This window comes from Balaenoptera physalus, assembly GCF_965194825.1.
Source record: "Balaenoptera physalus genome assembly, chromosome: 6".
Lineage (NCBI taxonomy): Eukaryota > Metazoa > Chordata > Mammalia > Artiodactyla > Balaenopteridae > Balaenoptera > Balaenoptera physalus.
The window spans coordinates 7,581,646-7,606,210 of record NC_138885.1 but is presented as its reverse complement, the minus strand read 5'-3'; the positions used below and the strand labels follow the sequence as shown (position 1 = coordinate 7,606,210).

General features: G+C 37.8%; 1 protein-coding gene across 8 annotated transcripts in view; it reads right to left on the bottom strand.

Moving 5' to 3' along the window:
• IWS1 (interacts with SUPT6H, CTD assembly factor 1) overlaps positions 1-24,565 on the bottom strand; it is a 65,989-nt gene that overhangs the window by 5,842 nt on the left and 35,582 nt on the right. For 4 of the 8 annotated variants that reach the window (XM_082465829.1, XM_082465831.1, XM_082465826.1 and 1 more), the window contains exons 11-14: positions 21,471-21,582; positions 20,717-20,773; positions 17,817-17,928; positions 12,577-12,948 (exon numbers count right to left, since the gene is read on the bottom strand). In XM_082465829.1, coding sequence (XP_082321955.1) covers positions 12,817-12,948; positions 17,817-17,928; positions 20,717-20,773; positions 21,471-21,582 — 413 coding nt within the window. In that variant the 3' untranslated portion in view covers positions 12,577-12,816. Of the gene's footprint in view, positions 1-12,576; positions 12,949-17,189; positions 17,348-17,816; positions 17,929-20,716; positions 20,774-21,470; positions 21,583-24,565 lie in introns of those variants that run through there. The other 4 variants (XM_082465828.1, XM_082465830.1, XR_014264910.1 and 1 more) reach the window with 2 other exon arrangements.

Below are 24,565 nucleotides of genomic sequence, written 5' to 3'. Positions count from 1 at the left end.
ATGATGTCAAAAACAGTAAACATGGTAGGGAGTAAAAATGCAGGGTTGTTAAAATGCATTTGAACTTAAGAGATCAGCAACTTAATCACATATATATATAGAGATTGCTATATATAAACCTCCCAGTAACCACAAACCAAAAATCTATAATAGATACACATACAGGAAGAAGAAAGGAATTCAAACATAACACTAAAGATAGTCATCAAATCACAAGGGAAGAGAACAAAAGAAGAAAAGAACAAAAAAGAACTACAAAAATAACCTCAAAACAATTTACAAAATGGCAATATGTACATACCTATCAATAATTACTTTAAATGTAAATGGACTAAATGCTCCAATCAAAAGATATAGAGTGGCTGAATGAATACAAAAACAAAAGCTACATGTATGCTGCCTATAAGAGACTCACTTCAGAGCTAAAGACACACACAGATTGAAAGTAGGAGGATGGAAAAAGGTATTCCATGTAAATGAAAACAAAAAGAAAGTTGGGGTAGCGATACTTATATCAGACAAAATAGACTTTAAGACAAAAACTGTAACAAGAGGAAAAGAAGGACATTATGTAATGCTCAATGGATCAACCCAAGAAGAAGATAGAACAATTGCAAATATATATGCACCCAACATAGGAGCATCTGAACACATAAAGCAAATATTAACACCAAGGGAGAAATTGACAGTAACACAATAACATAAGGGGACTTTAAAACTCCACTTACGGGAGTTCCCTGGTAGGGAACTAGTGGTTAGGATTCTGGGCTTTCATTGCCGTGGCCTGTGTTCAATCCCTAGTCAGGGAACTGACATCCTGCAAACTGCATGGCACGACCAAAAAAAAAAAAAAAAGCCACACTTACATCAATGGACAGATCATCCAGACAGAGAATCAATAAGGAAACATTGGCCTTAAATAACACATTATTCCAGATGGAAAAAAAAAAGAAATATATATATATAAAACATTCCATCTAAAAGCAGCAGAATATATTCTTTTCAAGTACACATAGAACATTCTCCAGGATGGGTCACATGCCAGGCCATTAAACAATTCTCAGTAAATTTAAGAACACTGAAATCATACAAAGCATCTTCTCCAACCACAATGCTATTAGACTAGAAATCAGCTATAAGAAAAAAAACTGCAAAAATCACATACATGTGGAGGCTAAACAGTATGCTACTAAACAACCAATGGGAGCACTAAAGAAATCAATGAGGGAGTCAAAAAATACCTGGAGACAAATGAAAATGAAAACAAAATGACCCAACATTTATAGGATACAGTAAAAGTGGTTCTAAGAGGGAAGTTTATAGCTGTACAAGCCTTGTCCTCAAGAAACAAAAATATCTCAAATAAACAACCTAACCTTACACCTAAAGGAACTAGAAAAAGAACAAACAAAACCCAAAGTTAGTAGAAAGAAAGAAATCATAAAAATCAGAGCAGATATAAATAAAATAGAGACTAAAAAAATACTAGAAAATATTAATGAAACTAAGAGCTGGTTTTTTGAAAAAAATAACAATATTGAGAAGTCTTTAGCTGGACTCATTAAGAATAAAAAGGAGAGAGAGCCAAAATCAATAAAATCAGAAATGAAAAAGAAGTTACAACTGTCACCACAGAAATACAAAAGAACATAAGAAATTACTATGAACAATTATATGCCAGTGATGAACATAGGTGTAAAATTCCTCAACAAAATATTAGCAAACCAAATTCAACAATACATTAAAAGGATCATACACCATAATCAAGCGGGATATATCCCAGGGATGTGAGGATGGTTCAATATCTGCAAATCAATGCAATACACCACATTAACAAATTGAAGAATAAAAATAGGATCATCTCAATGCAGAAAAAACTTCTGACAAAATTCAATATCCATTTATGATAAAGTCTCCAAAAGTGGGTATAGAGGGAATATACCTCAACATAATAAAGGCTGTATGATGAGCCCACAGCTAACATCATATTCAATAGTGAAAAGCTGAAATCATTTCCTCTAAGATCAGGAACAAAACAAGGATGCCCAGTCTCACCACTTTTATTTAACATGGTATTGGAAGTCCTAGCCACAGCGGTTAGACAAGAAAAAGAAATAAAAAGAATCCAAATTGGAAAGGAAGAAGTAAAACTGTCAATGTTTGCAGATGACACGATACTATACAGAGAAAACCCTCAAGACGCCACCAAAAAACTACTAAAGCTCATCAATGAATTTGGTAAAGTTGCAGGATACAAAGTTAATATACAAAAATCTGTTGCACTTCTATACACTAACAACAATCAGAAAGAGAAATTAAGAAAACACCCATTTACAATCACATCGAAAAGAATAAAATACATAGGAATAAATCTAACTAAGGAAGTAAAAGACCTGTACTCAGAAAACTATAAGACAGTGATGAAAGAAATTGAAGAGGACACAGATGGAAAGATGTATCATGTTCATTAATCAGAAGAATTAATGTTATTAAAATGACCATATTGCCCAAGGCAATCTACAGAGTCAATGCACACCTTATTAAAATACCCATGATGTTTTTCACAGAACCAGAATAATTCTAGAATTCATATGGAAACACAAAAGACCCCAAATAGCCAAAACAATCTTGAGAAAGAACAAAGCTGGAGGTATTACACTCCCTGATTTCAAACTACAATACGAAGCTACAGTAATTGAAACAGAATGGTACTGGCATAAAACCAGACACACAGATCAACGGAACTGAATAGAAAGCTCAAAGTGAACTCACACGTATATGGGCAATTAATCTACGGCAGAGGAGGCAAGAATGTACAATGAGGAAATGACAGCTTCTTTAGTAAATGGTGTTGGGAAAAATGGACAGCTACATGCAAAAGAATCAAACTGGACTACTCTTTCACACCATGCATAAAAGTAATTCAAAATGGATTAAAGACTTAAATGTAAGACCCAAAACCATAAAACTCCTAGATGAAAACATAGGCAGTACACTCTTTGACATAGGCCTTAGAAATATTTTTTTGGATATGTCTCCTCAGGCAAGGGAAACAAAAGCTAAAATAAACAAATGAAACTATATCAAACTAAAAAGCTTTTGAGCAGAAAAGGAAACAATCAACAAAGTGAGAAGACAACTTACTGATTAGGAGAAAATATTTTCAAATCATATATCTGATAAGAGGTTAATATCTAAAATAAGTAAAGAGCTCATACAACTCAACAGAAAAAAATGTGATTAAAAAATAGGCAGAAGACGTGAATAGACATTTTTCCAAAGAAAACATAATGATGGCCAACAGAGAAGATCCTCAATCATCAGGGACATGAAAATCAAAGCCACAATGAGCTATCACCTCTTCACACCTGTCAGAAGAGCTATTACCAAAAACACAACAAATAACAAGTGTTGGTGAGGATATGGAGAAAAGGGAACCTTCATACACTTCATATGCAAAGTAGACTTTTAAGTCAAAATCTGTTATAAGGGACAAAGAAGGACATTATATAATGATGAAAAGGTCAATTCACCAAAAAGATATAACATATAAACACACACATATATATAGCAAACATCAGAGCTCTTAAATATGTAAAGCAAACACTGACAGAATTAAAGGGAGAAATAGACAGATTTACAAAAATAGAAGAAAACTTCAATACCCTCTTTCAATAATGGATAGAACAGCAAGACAGCAGATCAGTAAGGAAATAGAGGCCTTGAATAACACTGTAGACACCAATTAGACCTAGCAGGCATATGCAGAATGTGTCACTCAACCACAGCAGAATATACATTATTCTCAAGTGCACATGGAATATTCTCTGGGATAGACCAGATGTAAGGCCACAAACAACTCCTACTAAATTTTAAAGGATTGAACCCATACAAAGTATCTTTTCTGATCACGACGGAAGAAACTAGAGAAATCAATGGCAAAAGAAAACAGGAAGATCCGCAAATATATGGAATTTACACAGTGCATCCAATGGCTCAAAGAAATCACAATGGGAATTAGACAATGTCTTGAAATAAATGAAAATGAAAATACAACATACCCAAACTTATGGGATGCAGCAAAAGTAATGCTAAGAGATAAATCTATAATTGTTAATTGTTATATTTAAAAAACTGAAATCAACAACCTAACTTTGCACCTTAAAAATGAGAAAAATAACAACAAACTAAACTCAGAGCAAAAGCAAGAAAATAATAAAGATTAGAGCAGAGAGAAACAAAATATAGAAAAAAGGAAAAAAAAAAGCAAAACAAAGACTTGGTTCATTGAAAAGATCCACAAAATTGAACTTTAGCTAGATTGACTAAGAAAAAGAGATGACTCTAATAACTAAAATCAGCTATCAAGGAAGGGGTATTACCACCAATTTTACAGAAATAAAAAGAATTATAAGCGAGTACTATGAACTGTATGTCAACAAATAGGGTAACATAGATAAAATGGACAAATTTCTAGAAACACAATGTACCAAAACAGAATCATGAAGAAACAGAACTATGAATAGATCTATAACTAGTAAGGAGAATGAGGGACTTCCCCAGAGGTCCAGTGGTTTGGACTCCGTGCTTCCAATGCAGGGGTCGTGGGTTCAATTCCTGGTTGGGGAACTGAGATCCCACATACCATATGGTGCAGTCAAAAAAAAGAAAGAAAAAAAAAACTAGTAAGGAGATTGAAACAGTAATCAAAAACCTCCCACCAAAGAAAAGTCCAGGACAAGATGGCTTCACTGGTGAATTCTATCAAATATGAAAAGAATTAATATCAAACCTCCTCAAATTATTCCAAAAGAAAATGGAAGAGGAGGGAACACTTCCAAACTCCAAACTCTGAGGCCAGCATTACCTCGAGGCCAAAACCAGAGAAAGACAGTACAAGACAAGAAAACTACAGACCAATATCCCTGATGAATATTGACTCAAAAATTCTCAGCGAACGGGGGGTGGGGTTATGGGTGAAGTGGATGAGAGGAATCAAAAGATACAAACTTCCAGTTATAAATAAGTCATGGGGATGTAATGTACAGCATAGCAACTATAGTTAATAACACTGTAGTGCATATTTGAAAGTTGCTAAGAGAGTAGATCTGGTAAGTTCTCATCGCAAGAAAAAAATTCTCAACTATGTGTGGTGATGGATGTTACCTAGACTCACTGCAGTGACCATGCTACAATATATACAAATATTGAATCATTATGTTGTACACCTGAAACTAACATAATGTATGTCAATTATATCTCAATAAAAACAAAAAAAACCCTACTACTTCAGTCTAAAATATTAAAAGGTTATTTAAAAATAACTTTAATTCTAGTAATTCACACCCCCTCCTGCAAAATAAAAGAAAGGACATTGGCTTTCAAAATTGTCACAATTCAGTATAAGGAAGTATATCAATTCTTTAAAAGATCCACGTTTAAAAGAATTGTTACAAGGAAAATTAAATGGGGATATTGAACGAGATAGGTGGAAACATTCTCAACACAGGGGGGAAAAATCCTCTTGTGTCCATGTCTTACAATAAAGTAAATAAACCTGTAGGCCTATATTATTCACATGTAACTCAGTGAAGGTCCTCTTCAGAATGACTTTTTGAATTTTGATATGACAAAGATGATTATGTATCAGGTGACTGTGAGGTTGTTCAAACTAACAATCTCTAACTGATGCTTATTATTATTATCATTAGAGTGAGGCATTTCTAATTATTTCCAAGATTATAAACTTCTACGAAGCTGGGATCATACTTTCTACACCTTGAGATTCCTTACATCATTAAGTATCATGATCTAAACATAAGTGTTTGTTAAACTGAATTTCTGTATAAGCTGATAGTCTTTTATTTTCAAACCCTAGGAAAATAAAATTTATTGAACTAAAAAGACAATCTATTTCTCATGCTATAATGGACTCACATGAAACTCTCGAAACTTGTGAATTATTTTCAAAAATGTATTATGACTAAGAAAAAAAGCTCTTAGCAATAAAAGTTGTATAGATACTAAATTATCTCTTAACTTTCACTTTAGTTAAGACATAACTTTATATGTGGATAAACTGTACATATTACCACATTTTCAAAAATAAAGAACTTGTACCAAATGTTAGAACAGAGTAATTAGAGATTGCCTTTAAAATTCTGAATTGTTTCATTACAGATATTTGGTTAATTATTAACCCTTTATTCCTACCAGTAAAGAAGGGGAAGAGTCAATATGTTATGATAATTCTCTTGCTATATATAATAGGATTGTGTATTACCAAATTAAGAAGTTGAATTAGGCCACACTGCCAGAGTAGCTAGAAAAATAACTTTGCCAAATTAAAGTTAAAATACAAGTTGCTATTAGAGTGATTTTTAGGCCATCTGTTGAGTAAGAAATATCAGTGAACAGTAAGATCAGTGCCAGAGGCTAGGAATCATATGACTATAGCATATAAGCAAGAATACACATTCATTAGGTATCATAGGTGTTCAATGCTTTTAACCACAAAAGCAAGAGAATATTCAAGCAATATTAATAGAGAGTAGAGGTGAACAAAAATTTTAGTCACTCTGTGATTAATGCTGTTGACAACAACAAAATCATGGCTTTTTTTCCTAGGAAATGTTTTTTAAAAAATCCTCAAAAAAATTTTAGCCAACAAATTCAATAGCACGTAAAAGAATTATGCACCATAACCAAGAGGGATTTATTCTTTTTTTAAAAATAAATTTATTTATTTTATTTTTGGCTGTGTTGGATCTTCGTTGCTGCGCGTGGGCTTTTCTCTAGTTTCGGTGAGCCGGGGCTACTCTTCGTTGCAGTGCACAGGCTCCTCATTGCAGTGGCTTCTCTTGTTGCAGAGCATGGGCTCTAGGCGAGCAGGCTTCAGTAGTTGTGGCACACGGGCTTAGTTGCTCCACGGCATGTGGGATCTTCCTGGACCAGGGCTCAAACCCGTGTCCCCTGCATCATCAGGCGGATTCTTAACCACTGCACCAGCAGGGAAGCCCATGAGGGATTTATTCTTGGAATCCAAGTATGGTTCAAAACACAAAAATCAATCAGTGTAACACATCACATTAACAGAATAAAGGGCAAAAACCACATGACCATCTCAATTGATGGAGAAAAAGCATTTGACAAAATTCAACATCTTTTCATGATAAAAACATTCAACAAACTGAATAGAAGGAAACTATAACAACATAATAAAGGCCATACATGACAAGCTCACATCATACTCAATGGTGAAAGACTGAAAGCTTTTCCTCTAAGATCAGGAAAAATTAAGGATGCCTACTTTTGAGACCTCTAATCAAATGGCACTGGAAGTCCTAGCTAGAGTAATTTCACAAGAAAAAGAAATAAGTCAACCAAACTGTAAAGGAAGAAGAAAAATAATGTTTGCAGACATGCTCTTAAATACAGACATGCCAAAAGATTCTACACTCACACAACCACACACACCTGTTAGAATAAACAAATTCAGCAAAGTTGAACGATATAAAATTAATATACAAAAATTTGTTGCATTTCTGCATGTTAACAATGAAAAATCCTAAAAGGGAACTAAGAAAATTCCATTTACAATAGCATCAAAAAGAATACTTAGGACTAAACTTAACCAAGGAGGTGAAAGACTTGTGCACCGAAAACTACAAAATGTTGCTGAAAGAAGTTAAAGAAAACAATATATGGAAAGACATCCTGTGTTCATAGATTGGGAGATTCTTAAGATGTCAGTACTACCCAAAGTGATCTACCGAACCAATACAAACCCTATCAAAATCCCAATGATGTTTACTGCAGAAACAGTGTAATTCATCCTAAAATTCATATGAAATCTCAAATGATCCCAAATAGCAAAAAACAGTCTTGAAAAAGAATGATGTATGAGGACTCACACTTTCTGATTTCAAATTTTAATACTAAACTACAGTAGTCAAAGAAGTATCATATGGGCACAAAGACAAACATAGACTGATGGAGTCCAGAAATAGACATATATGGTCAAATAATTTTTGACAAGGGTGCCAAGACCATTAAATGGGAAAGGACAATCTTTTCAACAAATGGTGTTGGGAAAACTAGATATTCACATGTAAAAAAAAAAAAAGTTGTATGCTTACCTTATATCAAATGCAACTTAACTCAAAATGGATCAAAGACCTAAATATGAGATAAAACTCTTATAGGAAAACGTAAGAAAAACTTCATGAATCATCAAAAAATCTACAAACAATAAATGTTGGAAAGGGTGTGGAGAAAAGGGAACCCTCCTACACAGTAGCTGGGAATGTAAATTGGTACAGCCATTATGGAGAACAGTATGGAGGTTCCTTAAGAAACTGAAAATAGAGCTACCATATGATCCAGCAATCCCACTCCCAGGCATATATCTAGAGAAAGCCATAATTCGAAAGGATGCATGCACCCCGATGTTCATTGCAGCACTATTTACAATAGCCAGGACATGGAAGCAACCGAAATGTCCATCAACAGAGGAATGGATAAAGAAGATGTAGTACATATATACAATGGAATATTACTTAGCCATAAAAAGTAATGAAATAATACCATTTGCAGCAACATGGATGGACCTAGAGGTTGTCATACTGAGTGAAGTTAAGTCAGACAGAGAAAGACAAATATCATATGATACTGCTTATATGTGGAATCTAAAAAAAGGGTACAAATGAACTTATCTACAAAACAGAAAGAGCTACAGATGTAGAAAACAAACTTATGGTTACTGGGGGTAAGGGGAGGTGGAGGGATAAATTGGGAGATTGGGATGGACATATACACACTACTATATATAAAAGAGACAACTAATAAGGACCTACTGTATAGCACAGGGAACTCTACTCAATACTCTGTAATGGCATTTAGGGGAAAAGAATCTAAAAAAGTGTATATATGTATAACTGATTCACTTTGCTGTAAACCTGAAACTAACACAACACTGTAACTCAACTATACTCCAAAAAAATTTTAAAAAACGAACAACAACACTGTTGTTGGAAAAGGGAAAAATAAAAACTGCATGGAAAAGGAAGAAATAAAAGCAAAGCTTCATGACATTGGATTTGACAAAATTTCTTGGATACCACAAAAGCACAGGCAATCAAAGAGGAAAAAGATAAATTGAACTACACCAAATTTAAATCAACTGTGAGTCAGAGGGTACAATTAACAGAGTTGAAAATACAACCCAAGGAATGGGAAAAAATTTGCAAATCTTATACCTGATAAAGAGTCATCCAGAATACATAAAGCACTCTGACAACCCAACAAGGAAAAACTTACTTTAAACTGGGCGAAGGATTTGAATAGATTATTTCTTCAAAGAAGATACCCAAAGCACCAATAAGAATACAAAATGATGCTCAATATCACTATTAGGGAAATGTAAATCAGAATCACAATGAAATACTATTTCACATCCATTAGGATGGCTACTATCAAAAAACCAGAAAATAAGTGTTGGTGAGGGTGTGGACAAATTGGAATTCTTTTGCACTGTTGGTGAGAATGTTAAATGGTGCAGCCATTTAAAAAAATTACAAATAGAATTACCAGGGACTTCCCTGGTGGTCCAGCAGTAAAGAATCCGCCTTCCAATGCAGGGGACTCGGGTTCAATCTCTGGTCAAAGAACGGAGACCCTACATGCCATGGGGCAACTAAGCCCGCACACCACAACTACTGAGCCCACACGCCTCAACAAGAGAGCCCACGTGCTGCAAACTACAGAGCCCACACGCCCTGGAGCCTGCACACCAGAACTAGAGAGAAGCACGCACCACATCGAAGAGCCCATGCCGAAACGAAAGATCCTGCATACCTCAAATAAGACCTGATGCAGCCAAAAAAAAATTAAATAAAAAAAAAATTATAATAAAGAAAAAAATTTAAAAATAGAATTACCGTACGATCCAGCAATTCCACTTCTGCGTATATACTTGAAAGAATTTAAAGAAGAGTTTCAAAGAAATATTTGTATACCCATATTCATGGCAGCATTATTCACAATAGCCAGAAGGTGGAAGCAACCCAAGTGTCCATCAACAGAATGGATAGACAAAATGTGGTATATACATGACAGAATATTATTCAGCCTTAAAATGAAATTCTTTCACATGCTACACCATAGGAGAACCTTGACATTTATGCTAACTGAATGAATGATCCAGTCATGATTCCACTTACATGAGACATCTAGAGCAGTCAAAATCGGAGACAAAGTAGAATGGTGCTTGCCAGGCTTGGGGGAGAGGGGAATGAGTTACTGTTCAATGGGTACAGCTTCAGTTCTGCAAGCTGAAAAGATTTCCAGAGATGGAAGGTAGTGACTGTTGCACAACAAAGGGAATGCTTGTATTGCCACTAACGGGATACTTAAAAACTGTCCTTTAAGATGGCAAATTTTATGTGTACATTACATATTCACATAAAACTTTCCCAAAATTACAATTAATCAACAATTAAAACTTTCTTTTAATTGAAAAAAAAAAAGTGATTCTGCATCACTACGTCCAAGTGGCCAAAGTTAACACCACCAACACTGGGACAAACTAAGGGTCCTTGTTTTGGGGAGAAATATGCATAAGTATTTGGGGATCAAGAGGCAAGCTGTGAGCAAATGTGGCAAAACGTTAACACTTCGTGTATACAGGTGAAGGGTATATGGGAGTTTACCACTTTTGCAACATTATTGTAAATTGGAAGTATTTCCAATTAAAAAAAAAAAAGACTATTCTCGGCCAATTTTGAGACTTAAAATGAACCACACAGCAATGGTAGTTTATAAAGAAACTAGCAATTTTTTAACATTTTCAATTCCCCAGGTATGATTATCACTTTAACATCTGGCACCATCAGGAGTTTTACCCTACGTACGTGAAATTTTCAGATGACTGGAGCTTACCCCATTAAATGCCAGAATGGTGTATTAGTAACTCTAAAGCCTTTTTTAAAAAGTACTATTTTACTTTTCTTGTTTAGAATTTTTAATGATCAGGGTCATCAACATGTTTCAGTAGATGGCTGTTTGTTTTGTTCTCACGAGTGTTTTTGAGGGTATTAATATAAAGCAAAAATGACATTGCAGAAAATAGTTGTTTTTCCATCTCCATCTAGTGGTTAGCTATTATTACCTGATATCTTTATGTACCTGCTTTTTACAACTATCACATTTGTGCTTTTAAATTTGTTGAAAGTAAGGGTAAAGAGATCCCCATTTTTTTATGAGTAAAGTGCAAAAACTTCGTGATCTTTTGGTTGTTCCAAGGCTTTTATCGCCAATAAGATTCTCGCGTGTTTTGGAAAATCAACATTGCCAGATAACCCTTCCCCAATTTGTATCACAAGCTTTCTATAATTAAAATCAATTACTTACTCTTGGATTTAGTCTTCTTGACTAACAAGAGACTTCTCATAAATAAGTTTGCAGAGACTAATAAAATGACTTTAAAGTATCACAAAAATAGAACAATATAGCCATAAGCAACATTATTCTCTATCCCAACTGCCCGGCTGCTTATCAGCAATTACAGTGATTTTTAATTATGTCCATGTTTCCTGTAAGACAGTATTTCTCAATCTTTTTTTTCAGATTGTAGGACCTCCCCCAAGGAGAAAACGAATTTAATTTAAATCAAATAATTAAAAATTTCCCTAACAAGAGAAATACTAAGAAATAAGATTTTGTCAGCATTTTGTTTCAACCCCAGTGGGATACTGCAATTCGGTTCTGACACTGACCACCTGAAGTCATCACTGGCTCCACAGGCGTAAGGGCTCGGTCCCCCACGAGCTGCCCGCACTGGAGATGATGGCTGCCAGTGGAGTCCATCCCCACTTCTGACCGACTCGTTACTAGTTCTGACTAATTTGGGGGTTCCCACAATCCCCTCACATTCAAGAGTTTGCTAAAATGACTCAGAACTCAGGAAAGCACTGTGCTTAAAATTAGTTTTATTGTAAAGGATTCAAATGAGGAGTACCAGCCAAATGAAGACACACACAGGGTGAGGCGAGGTCTGGGAGGAAACACAGAGCTTCTGCACCCTTTCTCTGTGGAATCAAGGCCCATCACCATTTCAGCACATTAGTGTGTTCACCAATCAGAGCCTCAGTGTCCAGAGTCTTTAACTGGGCTTCCCTATTTAGACACGACTGATTACATCACCCGGCAACATGACTACGTCAATCTCCAGCACCCCCCAGCCCCCAGCCCATGAGGCCTGCCCAAAGTCCTGACCCTCTAATTACGTGGTAGGTCCTTTCTGGTGACCAGCCCCCATCCTAAAGCTATCCAGGTGCCTTTCATGACCCACCTCATTCGCATCACAAAGACATTCCCAGCACCCAGGAATCCCAAGGGTTGCAGAAGCTCATCGTCAGGAACCAAGGGTAACGACCAGACAAACCACACCACAGTTAGGCAGGCTGAACTCCGAAGGGCCACAAACCACTGTAATATCTAAAAATTTTCTGCACTCACCAAGAACCAATTTTCACCCCCATGGAGAATGCATCCTCGAAGACAATGAAGAGACAGCCCCCCAAAACCAGAATGGAATTTTATTGTGTAAAGTTGATAGAAGTATGACTAGTATTCTTCTGTACAAAGTGCACAACAAATGGTTTTAAATATAACTGAGAGAAATGCAAGTCCTATGACAACATTTGATACAAGCTGAATCATTTACAAGTACACTAAAAAAGTTTTTAAAATATCATCTTTCGCCAAAGAGTCCATTGCGCATTTCTTAAGAGCAGAGATAGGGAACCTCCCAGGCAGTCACAAGGGCATTTTATTGCCCTCGATGCTGATTTTTACTGCGTGTGCAGATCTGCTTTTTTTCCTGATGTCTGTGAACTTTCTCATCTGTTTATCCAGTCGACTGATACCCTTCTTGGAGGTCCCCTGAAACTAAGAGTGGGGTAAAAATTAAAGAGCAAATTATTGAAACACATACGCTTAGTTTTGTCTTTCATCTTCTTTTATCTGAAAGTCAGCAGACAGAAGAGCTCTCAGCTCTGGAATAGCCAGAATAAGCTTTGGTGACCTCAGGAACAACAGAGCAAGTATACACAGCAGTGTTAGAAAAGCATATTAAACTCTCTCAATGGAGAATAATTTTGTTCTTATCTGTGTCTTACTTTCAAATTTTGCCTCTAGTCCACGGAAATTTGCTAGAAGAGAGAAAGGGGGGTTAAAACTGAAACTACAATCCCCCTAATTCCATCAGATCACATCTTGACTGTATGCTTCTCCCTTTCAAAGACCAAATGTGGAGGTGATCGCTTGACACATGTACCTTCAAACAGTGCTGGCATAAAAAATAATGATCTTCTAAGGCAAGGAAAGTCATCGAGAAAAAGCCTGAAGCATAATGAATGAGGTTAGAACCGCTAGGTGCTTGCTGGAACTCTAGTTTCCGATTAGAAACTAGTCAGGGTTCTGTAACCCTGTGCAAATGATGCCCCTTGTCTGAACTACTTCCAGGACTGCCGGGAGAGGTGAATAAGATAATAATAACAAATACAAGCACAGAGGCTAGCGAACAATCAGCGCTCAAAATAAAAGCAGCTATTATTGCTATTACTACTACTTTGCAATCAATTAGTTTGACACAAAAAGTAAATTAATTCTCTTGAACCAAGGGGCTTATACTTCTTGCATCTCTTTCTGCTTGCCCTTTATGTTTAAAGGTTTGCTTGTTAGGTAATTTCTCTTCTATTTTGAAAAGACTGTGTCTTGAAAAGGTGTGGTCTCCAAGAAATTGACACCTTTTAGAAATGTTGAAAAGGTCTGCCATTTATGTCAGATCAGGGCAAGCTCTTCTTGCTGGCTACAGTAATCTAACAATTCCAATCTTTACGGCTGTCAAGTGGTTAAAAAAAGATGGGATTTTCTAATTCTTCTCCCCAGATGTTTACTACTGAATCACCTGTGAAGCTCAATTCAAAGAATGCTAAAATAAGGTGGAGACTAGCAGACACCCTAGGGTCGGTACCAGTGTGGTGAAGTTCTTTTGAGTTGGGGAGACCCCCCCCCCAAGCCTTATCTCACCTCTGGACTCGTCTTCCACCTCAGTTATAAGCAAAGACCTCTAAGTCATTCTTGAACAAGAGCTGCACTGATCACCCATCCTAGACTTTCTACATACATCCCAATTCCAAATATTATTTTATATCAATTTTAATACTGGGCACTAGTACTCTGAGGGAGCATAAAAATTCATTATCAGATGAGAAAGTTATGCGACTATCACCCTATGCATGCAATATCCCAGATTTCTAGACAGTCCCAAATATCTGACCTCCTTTCAGACACTGTGCCCTGCTTTTTAGTACTTGCAACCAGTCCACAGTGGAAGCCTTACCTGCTCAGACCTCTGCCAACTGCCCAACTCCCAGCAGCCCTACCCATCAGCCCGGACTTCTTGTCCACTCCCAGGACCTTTCTCTAATACTTTGAGCCTCTAGCCTCAGCAACTGGGACGTGCCCAGGATGCGCTGATCTACTCCTAGTTACAGCTTGTGTGACTTGTATCTGGCAGATGCCTGGTTACCCCAAGCCTGAAAACACACAGAACTGAGTACCTAGCCTATCAAATTCAATGACTCCTCTCTTGATTTGTCAACCCTACACCACTTCCTTAGGACAGTAAAACTGTATGCTGCACTGCTTTATCAGTGAAAAACCAAAAGGAGCCTAAAAGATTAGCAAGATGGGTTTGCTTAAAAAAATATGGTACAATCATATTACAACACAATATTAAGTCACTGAAGAATGTTAACTCAAATGAATTTTACCATGTTAAGTAAAACACAAACCCAACAAGGTATAAGAGTATGATCACAATTTTGCTTAAAAGTTAAAAACCAAAAACAAAAAAGCACCACCACCTCCAACAAAAGCCTCTCCAAACCAGTTAATAATGTTTATGTACACATATATAAAGGACAGGAAAGAAATAACCCAAAATGTTAATATTAAGGTGTGGTGGGATTACAAGTGACATTAATTTTATTTGTGCTTTTCATATTTAAAAGTTTATATAAAAACATGCACTGCTTGTGTCATTCTAATGTTATTTTAAAAGCATTCCATGGAAAAAATCAGCATATAAACATACAATGTAGCACAGGTTACTGCATTATTTAGAAGCGAAAAATCAGAAACCATAGAGGAATGAATAAACAAATTATATATTCACATGATAGACTATTATGCAGCCATTACAAATGATAACTCTATAAGGTGGTTTAATGAGAAGTGATCAAAATTCTATACAATATAATTTTAATTATATTAAAGTATCAATAGAAAACAAGGCAAAAATTTTATCAAACTGCTTTTGAGTGGTGAGTCATTTTTCTCTTTATAATCTCAAAATTTTCTACAATTATAAGCAGAAAAAACTAAGTTTAACGCATTACTGAAAATACATGTAACACATCAAAATTGTTAGCAGTGGTGACTTACACAGAGGAAGAGCAGGACTTTGGGAATGGGGTTTATTCTCTAGTATATTTACTCTTGTAACTTCAAAAATAAAAATTACATTTAAAACAAAAAGAGTTTCATTTGAAAGCCATTTACTCACTCCAATTTTCTTCTTGGGAAACATGTTTTCTAGTAACACTCATTAGTGTCTGTGCAATGTGAAAGCCTTGAATGAATATGTAAGGAATCTTCTTGAACAGGGAAACAGTGTCAGGTGGTTTAAGGACAATTTACTGAAATGTAACATGGGACTACCAGCCCCCAAAACATGCCTTATTATTATTTTTCTTTTTTTGACAGAGCTCTATAAGCCAGACACAGGCCAAGATAAATACCAGCCCGTTTTGATCTGGGGAGTGCTGGGGATGGAGAAGAACTCTGCTTGAACTCCCCTCTCTTCACGCTGGTCACCTCTCGCTCTGGCAACAGGCTGGGCCACCTCTGCCCACCTCCCCATCAGCTACGGGGAGGGTGGGATCAGAACCAGCAACACCAGCAGACAGGCACATGCCCTTCCAAACAAGACTGGCCACTAGGATTTTTTATTACGTTTTTCACTGCCCTATTACAGTTCTTGATTCTCAAAATAGTGTGCTGGGGAAGAAAATGTGTTACGACAGAGAGGAATTAAAAGGATGGAAGAGACAGTGAGAAAGGTAAAGAGAAACAGGGGTGGTCGGGGGGGAAGGAGGGATATCAAGGGACACAGAAATAGAAAGAAGAAAAAAGGGAGGAAGGGGACTTCCCTGGTGGCCTAGTGGTTAGGATTTCACGTTTTTCACTGCCGTGGCCCAGGGTTCAATCCCTGGTCGGGGAACTGAGATCCCGCAAGCCCCGAGGTGTGGCCAAAAAAAGGCGGGGTGGGAAGAAAAAAGGGAAGGAAGTAGAGATGAAGAAATTCTTAGCACTGAACCAGTGCTCTTCTACCCTTTATTTATTCTCATTAAGTAAGACTGTGTGCTTTGTTTTGATAGTAGCTTAACAACAAAGTGAAACGGCAGGAAGGTAAGTGTGTTCGTGGAAATAGCTGCCAAAGCAGGGGTCACGGAGGAGTCACAAAAGGAAGGCAACACACTCAGACAGATGCTCAAGAGGGCACTGCCGCAAAGGCGCCACCGTTAACCTCTGAGCACAGCAGGTCAGTGAGTCTGGCTTTATGAATGTTTCCAAGTCTTCTTCATTTCCGACCATGAACTGAATATGTGTTAATTAAATTTATCTCCTAAATATTCAGTGTCAGGCTTTATGCAATGAGCCCTCAGTGCAGTTACTGAGCCACTGACAACAGGAAAAGAAGCCACCTCCCTTTCACCAAGACGTTACTAACCAATTTGCATGCCTGTAAGGGCGACCACTAGGATTCCAGGCCCTAACAGAAACCTTTTTAATAAAAAGGGTACCAGTCAGAAAGACCAAAATGCCTAGCCGTGAGGTAATTACCTATTAGTCTCTAGGGTACTGATAAAGGAAGGGAATCCCGTATCAATTTCTCAATATCCAAGAGGACTAGAATGTCACTAAGTGCCTGTTACGGTCATTATTTCATAAACTGAAAGTGGTCCTGGCCTTTTCTGGTTAAGAAAGCACACACACACTTGTTTTCACTCTAGCTGCTGACAACTCAAGCCCATGCACAGAGCATGCTTCCTTGGGGATACCTCCCGGACACGCTCTGGTAGGGCCAGGCCTACAGGGGCATCCTGTTGCCTTCAATGCTGAACTTGACAGCACGGTGCACTCTGCTGAGTCGCTTCTGTTCTGCAAATCGCCTCTTATGCTTTTCCAATCGGCTTAGGCCCTTTTTAAGAATACCAGGCTAGAAAGAGTAGTTTGAATGGAGAATAAAAAAAGATTACTGAGAAGCAATAAGGATCACCGAATAGTATTTACAGTGATGGCAGAGGAAGTGTCTACCCTAATAAACACCTCACAACAGAATTACTTAAAACAGCTGAATAGAAAGGGAGGGGTAGCTTGCAGAAGCAGGTGAGTTTTGTTTCTCAGCGTTCTTAAAAAAAAAAACGACTGTACCAAAACACTCTAGGCTTCAAGATTCAGTTGAAATAAAGGGACTAATAAGAGGAAACTTCCCAACTTGATAATGTTCCTTTAAGTCCGAAGTAAACCTCATCAGCAATAAGTGATCTGGCTAGATAAGTGACCAGAAAATAGCTCTCGTCAAATCAGATAAACCTTAAGAGCTGTTAAGGGTTATTAAACACAAAGTAAAAGACGAACAGTCATCTGCATTTCAGATCCACCTTGCTGTCCGCCTGCTTGCTTACCCTGGACGACTCCATTTCCACGTTCCACTTGGGCCTGACAACATAGTCCTTGTTCGAGGGCATGGGGACCCTTGCCCGGGCACAGAATCCAGGATCTCCAGGTCTAAGAGCCCTGAGAGCGGGAAGAAGACAAGCTGCTCATGTAGCCGACCACACCCGGCTGCATCCCGTTCGGCTGCACACCTGTGTCAAACCTCCTCTGCCCTCCCGAAGTCACCCGCTCCAGCATCCTGCTGTCTGTCTTAGATGGCCTCATCGTCACTCACACTGCTGTACCAATGGCTCAACTTCCCCCTCAAAGCCAATTTCCTCTGCATTTTCAGGACTCCTTTTCGCCTCTCCTCAGCTTCAGATATAATCGCATCTCTCCTTTCTAAGGCCGGTTCCTCCATCAGGACTCTGAATCTCAATTTCTCTGGTCTAATAGAGTCACTCATGTGTTCACTTGTGAGGTAAAAAACCAGGGAGTCAAAATGACCCCCCAGACTGAGTATGCCCATAAAGTAGTTTACATGGTTGTGCATATGCAACTCGTACAGTAATTTTTTGGTCTGTTTCTTGTTTTTAAAAAAGTTCAAGATAATTATAGATTCACATGCAGTTGCAAGAATTAATGCAGAGAGATCCAGTGTCTCTCCCAAAGGTAACAACATGCAAAAACTATAGTACAATATTACAACCAGGATATTGATGTTGCTATAATCCATCAATTTTTATTTACATTTCCCCAGTTTTACTTGCACGCATTTATCTGTGTGTGTGTATTTAGTTCTATGCACTTTTATCATGTGTGTAAGTTCGTGCATCCACCACAGGATCCCTCCTATTGCCCTTTAGTAAACATGTCCACCTCCCTACCCTATTTGCCCAGTCCCTAGACCCTGGTGACCATGAATCTATTAATTTCTGTAATGCTGGCATTTGAAGAATGTCATATAAATGGAATAATACACCATGTAACCTTTAGAAACTGGCTTTATCCACTCAACATAATGCCCTTGAGGATCCAACCAAGTTGTTACATCTATCAATATTCTGTTCCATTTAATTGCTGAGCAGTACTCTATGGTATGAATATACTATAGTCTGTTGAACCATTCACTTGCTGAAGGACATCTGGGTTGTTTCCAGTTGTGGACTATTACGAATAAAGCTGTACTAATAGACAGGTTTTTGCACAAACATAAGTTTTCATTTCTCTGGGATAAATGCCTGAGAATCTTGTGCAAGTGCTAGGTTGTATGGTGGTTGCATGTCCAACCTTACAAGAAACTGCCAAACTATTTTCCAGGGCAGCTGTACCATTTCACCCGCAGCAATGGATGAGTGATCTAGTTTCTCTGCATCCTTGCCAGCACTGGATGGCGCCACATACAGTAACTTTTATGTACAAATTGGAGAACTACCACGCTAGACTAACGTAAGACTACCATCCTTCAAAAGTGAAGCCTATTTGATGTCTAGGAATTCGAATCATTCAACCTTTAGGTAACTATCCACCCCAGTGGTAAACGGAGGATGGGTATTTGCGGGGGTGGGGGAAGAAGAGGAAGAGAAGGCTAAAAAATTCTAAAATTGTTTCTATTCCCTTGTACGGTTTACTCCATTCTTAGTATCAAGCTTCTGTAACTTTCATATACGTGAACTGAAACTTCTGTAACTTTCATATACATTAACTGACTAGAAAACCTCCCACAACTCTCATTTTTCCCCTGAAGCCACTGTCAGCACACCTATCCACCAGCAAACGACACGTGCTCCCTCTGGCTCATTTCTCGTTCTCCTTTTGCGATCTGGGTGCTGCCTGATTGCCAGCCCTCACTGCACAAACCCCCGTGAAGCCTACCCTCTGCCACAGCCCCCCCAGCGTGGCCTCATTCTCCTCTGGGTTCTCCTCCAACGCGCAGGACCACAACTGCTCACTGGCCTTCACTGGCTACACCCCTTTTCAAAGGGTTCAGTTTATTTCTTACTCTGTACTCTCTTGAGTCAGCAATCTTTTCTACGGAGGTAACTATCAAATCTATGTCTCTAGCCCAAATTGCAGTTCTAAGCCCAGGATAATTATAGGACCATCTCAGTCACCTTACATTTAATATGCTCAAAACAGACATCATCTATGCCTTCACACCTACTCCTCCTCTCCACTCTAGTGAAGGGTTATTTAAGTTTAAAGTCCGGGTTGGTACCTTCAGCTCTAGCCCACTTTTTGCCCGCCACGCCAGACTCCTGGCAGCTGTACACCTGTGAGGGCTCCTCAACCTTCTGCTTCTCCGTTACAGTCTCAGTTCAGCTGTATCACTGCCTTCAGTTCCTCTGCCCTGCAACCCATCCTACATCGTGCTACCAGCAGAAGCATTCCAAATCAATCGGACGACTTCACGTCCATGCTCAAAAACTTTCTAGGAAACCACAAAGAGAAGTGAGAATTCCTCATCTTGACTTAAAGCACTTCAGAATTTGGTCAACATCTGCATTTCCAACCTTATCTTCCACCACCTCAGGCACCACACTACTGCCCGACTACTTGCCATCCCTAAAACAGGCCTTGCGTGCTTACCCCACATCTTTGCTTAAGCTCTCCCCTTTGCCTACAATCCCTCTAAAGACTTTCTGAAAGAATGGACTACTTTTAATTTGATTCTGTATTTTCAGAGTTTACCAGAGAGTCTAGCACATAGCAAGCAGCAACAAAATCTTTATTGAATGAACTATTTCTCAATCTTCTTATAACCTCCAGGGCACCCATAGAATGTGAATATTCAATAAATACTACACTAGGAATCATCCCCTGCCAATGTGAACAGAACATCATTTCATTTGCTATTTTTCTTAAAACAAAGCAGCAAGCAGAACATTCCCAATATAGTTTACATTGAAAATCAATACAAAAATCTTACTTTTCCTCTCCTGTCAGCACCTTTTCCAAATCTCTTCGGGGTGTCTGACCACCAGTGCTGGGAAAAAAAGTAATTGATGAGATATTAGGAAATGTCAGGACCTTATAACTAAGGAAAAAAGAGCAAAATGAAATATCAAACTTAGACCACCGTTAGGTCCTTTACACTGGATCAAGGAAAATAATTCCTAATATTGTATTATAAAAGTACTACTTATTATTTTTTTAAAAAAATTTTTTATTTATTATTTATTTATTATTTTTATTTTTGGCTGTGTTGGGTCTTCGTTTCTGTGCGAGGGCCTTCTCCAGTTGCGGCGAGTGGGGGCCACTCTTCATCGCGGAGTACTACTTATTTTAATGATCATTTGCACACCAGGTTTCACTCACCTGTAATGAGCCTGCCATCTTGGATGCAACTACATCCAGTTTATTGATATAAATCGAACATTTTTTTTTTCTCTTAAGGATCTGGAAATGGGACTGAGAAAGTTTTTTCTGCAAGAGGCTGAAACAACCTAAGCAACCTCCAGAACGGTGGCAGAGGCCAGATCCAACCAGAAAAGCCTGCAAGGGGAAGGGGTGTGGAGCTTCACTGTACACTACCACATTTAAACTAAAAAGGAATCATGAACTACAAGACATATCAAGCAGGCGAAAGACAAAATCCTACCATCTTGTAGGTTTCTTAATGATCTTAATTACCAACCCCCCCGAGTTATCGCAACAATAGCGTTTACTCCACTTACTCCTACCTGTTCATTCGTCGCCGTTGAGGCATCTGCTCTAGGTCTCTCTGCTCCCTTTCTTCTCTTGTCATTCCTTTGTAGTTTGAGGTAAGACCAAATATAGGCCGGGACCATTCATCTACAATGGAGAAAAATTAAATATTTAGCCCATAAAGTAGCATTTCTACTACCATTCTTTGAAATAATCATACCCTAGTGTAATATCATATTCTAGGCATTAAGAATATTCTTTCCTTAAAGATAACATTATTTCAGGACCATTTGTAGAATAAACACAGCATGATACCAGCATCACAACTAGCTCCAGCTGATTCAGAAAATTCAATATAAAAAGTTCACTTAGGGGCTTCCCTGGTGGCGCAGTGGTTGAGAGTCTGCCTGCCAATGCAGGGGACACGGGTTCGAGCCCTGGTCTGGGAAGATCCCACATGCCGCGGAGCAACTGGGCCCGTGAGCCACAATTACTGAGCCTGCGCGTCTGGAGCCTGTGCTCCACAACAAGAGAGGCCGCGATGGTGAGAGGCCCGCGCACCGCGATGAAGAGTGGTCCCCGCTTGCCACAACTGGAGAAAGCCCTCGCACAGAAACGAAGACCCAACACAGTCATAAAATAAATAAATAAATAAATAAAAGAACGTGAATTTCTAAAAAAAAAAAGTTCACTTAAAAAAAAAAAAATCACTTAAACCTGTAATCACCACAGAGGCTTAAAGAAAGTAACATCTATCTCACTTTGACAGTCATCAACTAGCTGTGTTATTTCATAAAGAAAGTTTAATTTCTAAATTTAGTCTCTTGAAAACAGAAAATCTTTTGTTTTTTTTTTAATTGAAGTATAGTTGATTTACAATATTTAGTTTCAGGTGTAGAGCATAGTGATTCTTTTTTTGGCAGATTCTTTTTCCATTATAGGTTATTATCCCCTGTGCTATACAGTGTATCTTTATTGATTATCTATTTCACGTATAATATTTTGTACCTATTAATCCCATACTCCTAATTTGTTCCTCCCCGCTTCTCTCTCCCCTTTGATAACCGTAAGTTTGTTTTCTATGTCTGTATGTCTGTTTCTGTTTAGTATACAGATTCATTTGTATTATTTTCTAGATTCCACACATAAGTGATATCATATAGTACTTGTCTTTGTCTGACAAGTACTATATGATATCACTTATATGTGGAATATGTATTTCACTAAGCACAACATTCTCTACGTCCATCCCTGTTGCTGCAAATGGCAATATTTCATTCTTTTTTATGGCTCAGTAGTATTCCATTGTATAAATGTACCACATCTTATTAAGCCAATTGTCTGTTGATGGGCATTTGGGTTGCTTCCATGTCTTGGCTATCATAAATAATGCTGCTATGAACATTGGGATACATGTATCTTTTTGAATTAGAGCGTTCATTGTTTTTCTGGATATATATCCAGGAGTAGAATTGCTGGACTGTATGAAAGTTGTACTTTTAGTTTTTTAAGGAACTTCCATACTGTTTTCCATAGTGGCTGCACCAATTTACATTCCCACCAATAGTGTAGGAGGGTTCCCTTTTCTCCACACCGTCTCCAGCATTTATTAGTTGCAGAGTTATTGATGATGGCCATTCTGACTGGTGTGAGGTGATACCTCACTGTGGTTTTGATTTTCATTTCTCTAATAATTAGCAATGTTGAGCATCTTTTCATGTGCCTGTTGGCCATGTGAATGTCTTCTTTGGAGAAATGTCTATTTAGGTCTTCTGCCCATTTTTTTAATGGGCTTTTTTTTTTGATATTGAATTGCATGAGCTGTTTGTATATTCTGGATATTAACCCCTTGTCGGTCACATCATTTGCAAATATTGAAAACAGAAAACCTTGAAATTCCTCTACTTTCTTACTCTAACCAAAAACAAGCTCCCTTATTACTTGTCAAAATGGTCTAAATCTTTAAAAATTACATTTTGATAGTGCAGGTGTAGGGTCTGTACTTCACTAAGTCTAAGAAAGCTGCTAAGGTGATCACACAAAAAAGTACTACATGCGCACTGTTTAGCCAGTAAAAGTCCAGAGGTGCCAGCTGATGTCTTTGCTCTTATCGCTGCATTGTATCAAAACAAGAAAGGACCTTTACAGACAGAACACAGGTGTTGTCAAACTAAGAAGGAAGCAAGGAGTCTCAGGGGAGTCTATATCTCTTTAAAAACTGACCCGCTGTCCCCAACCCTGGATTCAGAATCACCTGTAGTACATCACAGGTACCAGGGGGAACAGTCTGCTTCTCTCTTGCCTAGGGCAAAAAGAACGTGGAGACCCACTGCATCAAAGCATCAAAAGCTTATTGTTGAATAGGCAATAAACTACTGATTATTAATAAGATCGAAGATATAATACTTCTCTAGTTTATAAAAAGAATTAAATTTCTCTAAAGGCTTTTGATAGTCTTAAACATTCAACAGAAAAATAACTACTGTATTCAGATACAAAAGTAGTTACTATTTCAAATTAGACTTGAAGTTTAAAAATTTCTTTCCAACACGAAGCACAGGAAGAGTTAAGGAGGATGATGAAGACGCATGCGGTGTTCATGAACAACATGGCAACTGAGTAAATGAACCTCAGTTAGATTCCTCTGGATTCCTCTGTCATCAGTAAGTCATACACACAAAGGCTTTGGAGACCATTATAAATATAACAACAATAGCAGCAGTGGCTAACATTTCTTGAAGACTTACTATATTCTAGGCACCATGCTTTACATACACCTTCTCACTTATTCTTTAAGACAACCCAAACTAAACACATAATTCTCTGTTTCACAGAGGAGGAAACCAAGGCTTAGAGCTTAAATCACTAGCCCAAGGATATGTAGTAAGGTAGGTGGTGAATCTAGGATTTGAACCCAGGTATGACCGACTCTAGGGCCAACATTCTAATCCCTCTCTCTCTACATGGTCTTGATCCATGATTAGAAAATGTATCATTCTACTTGTTATATACTGGATAGCATACTTAAATATACTGAGAAGCATTTTAAGTCTAAGGGAAAAAAGCTTAGTACCTATAAGAAGGTATCAAAAAATTTTCCTACTCCATTTCATTGACTCATTTTAAATGA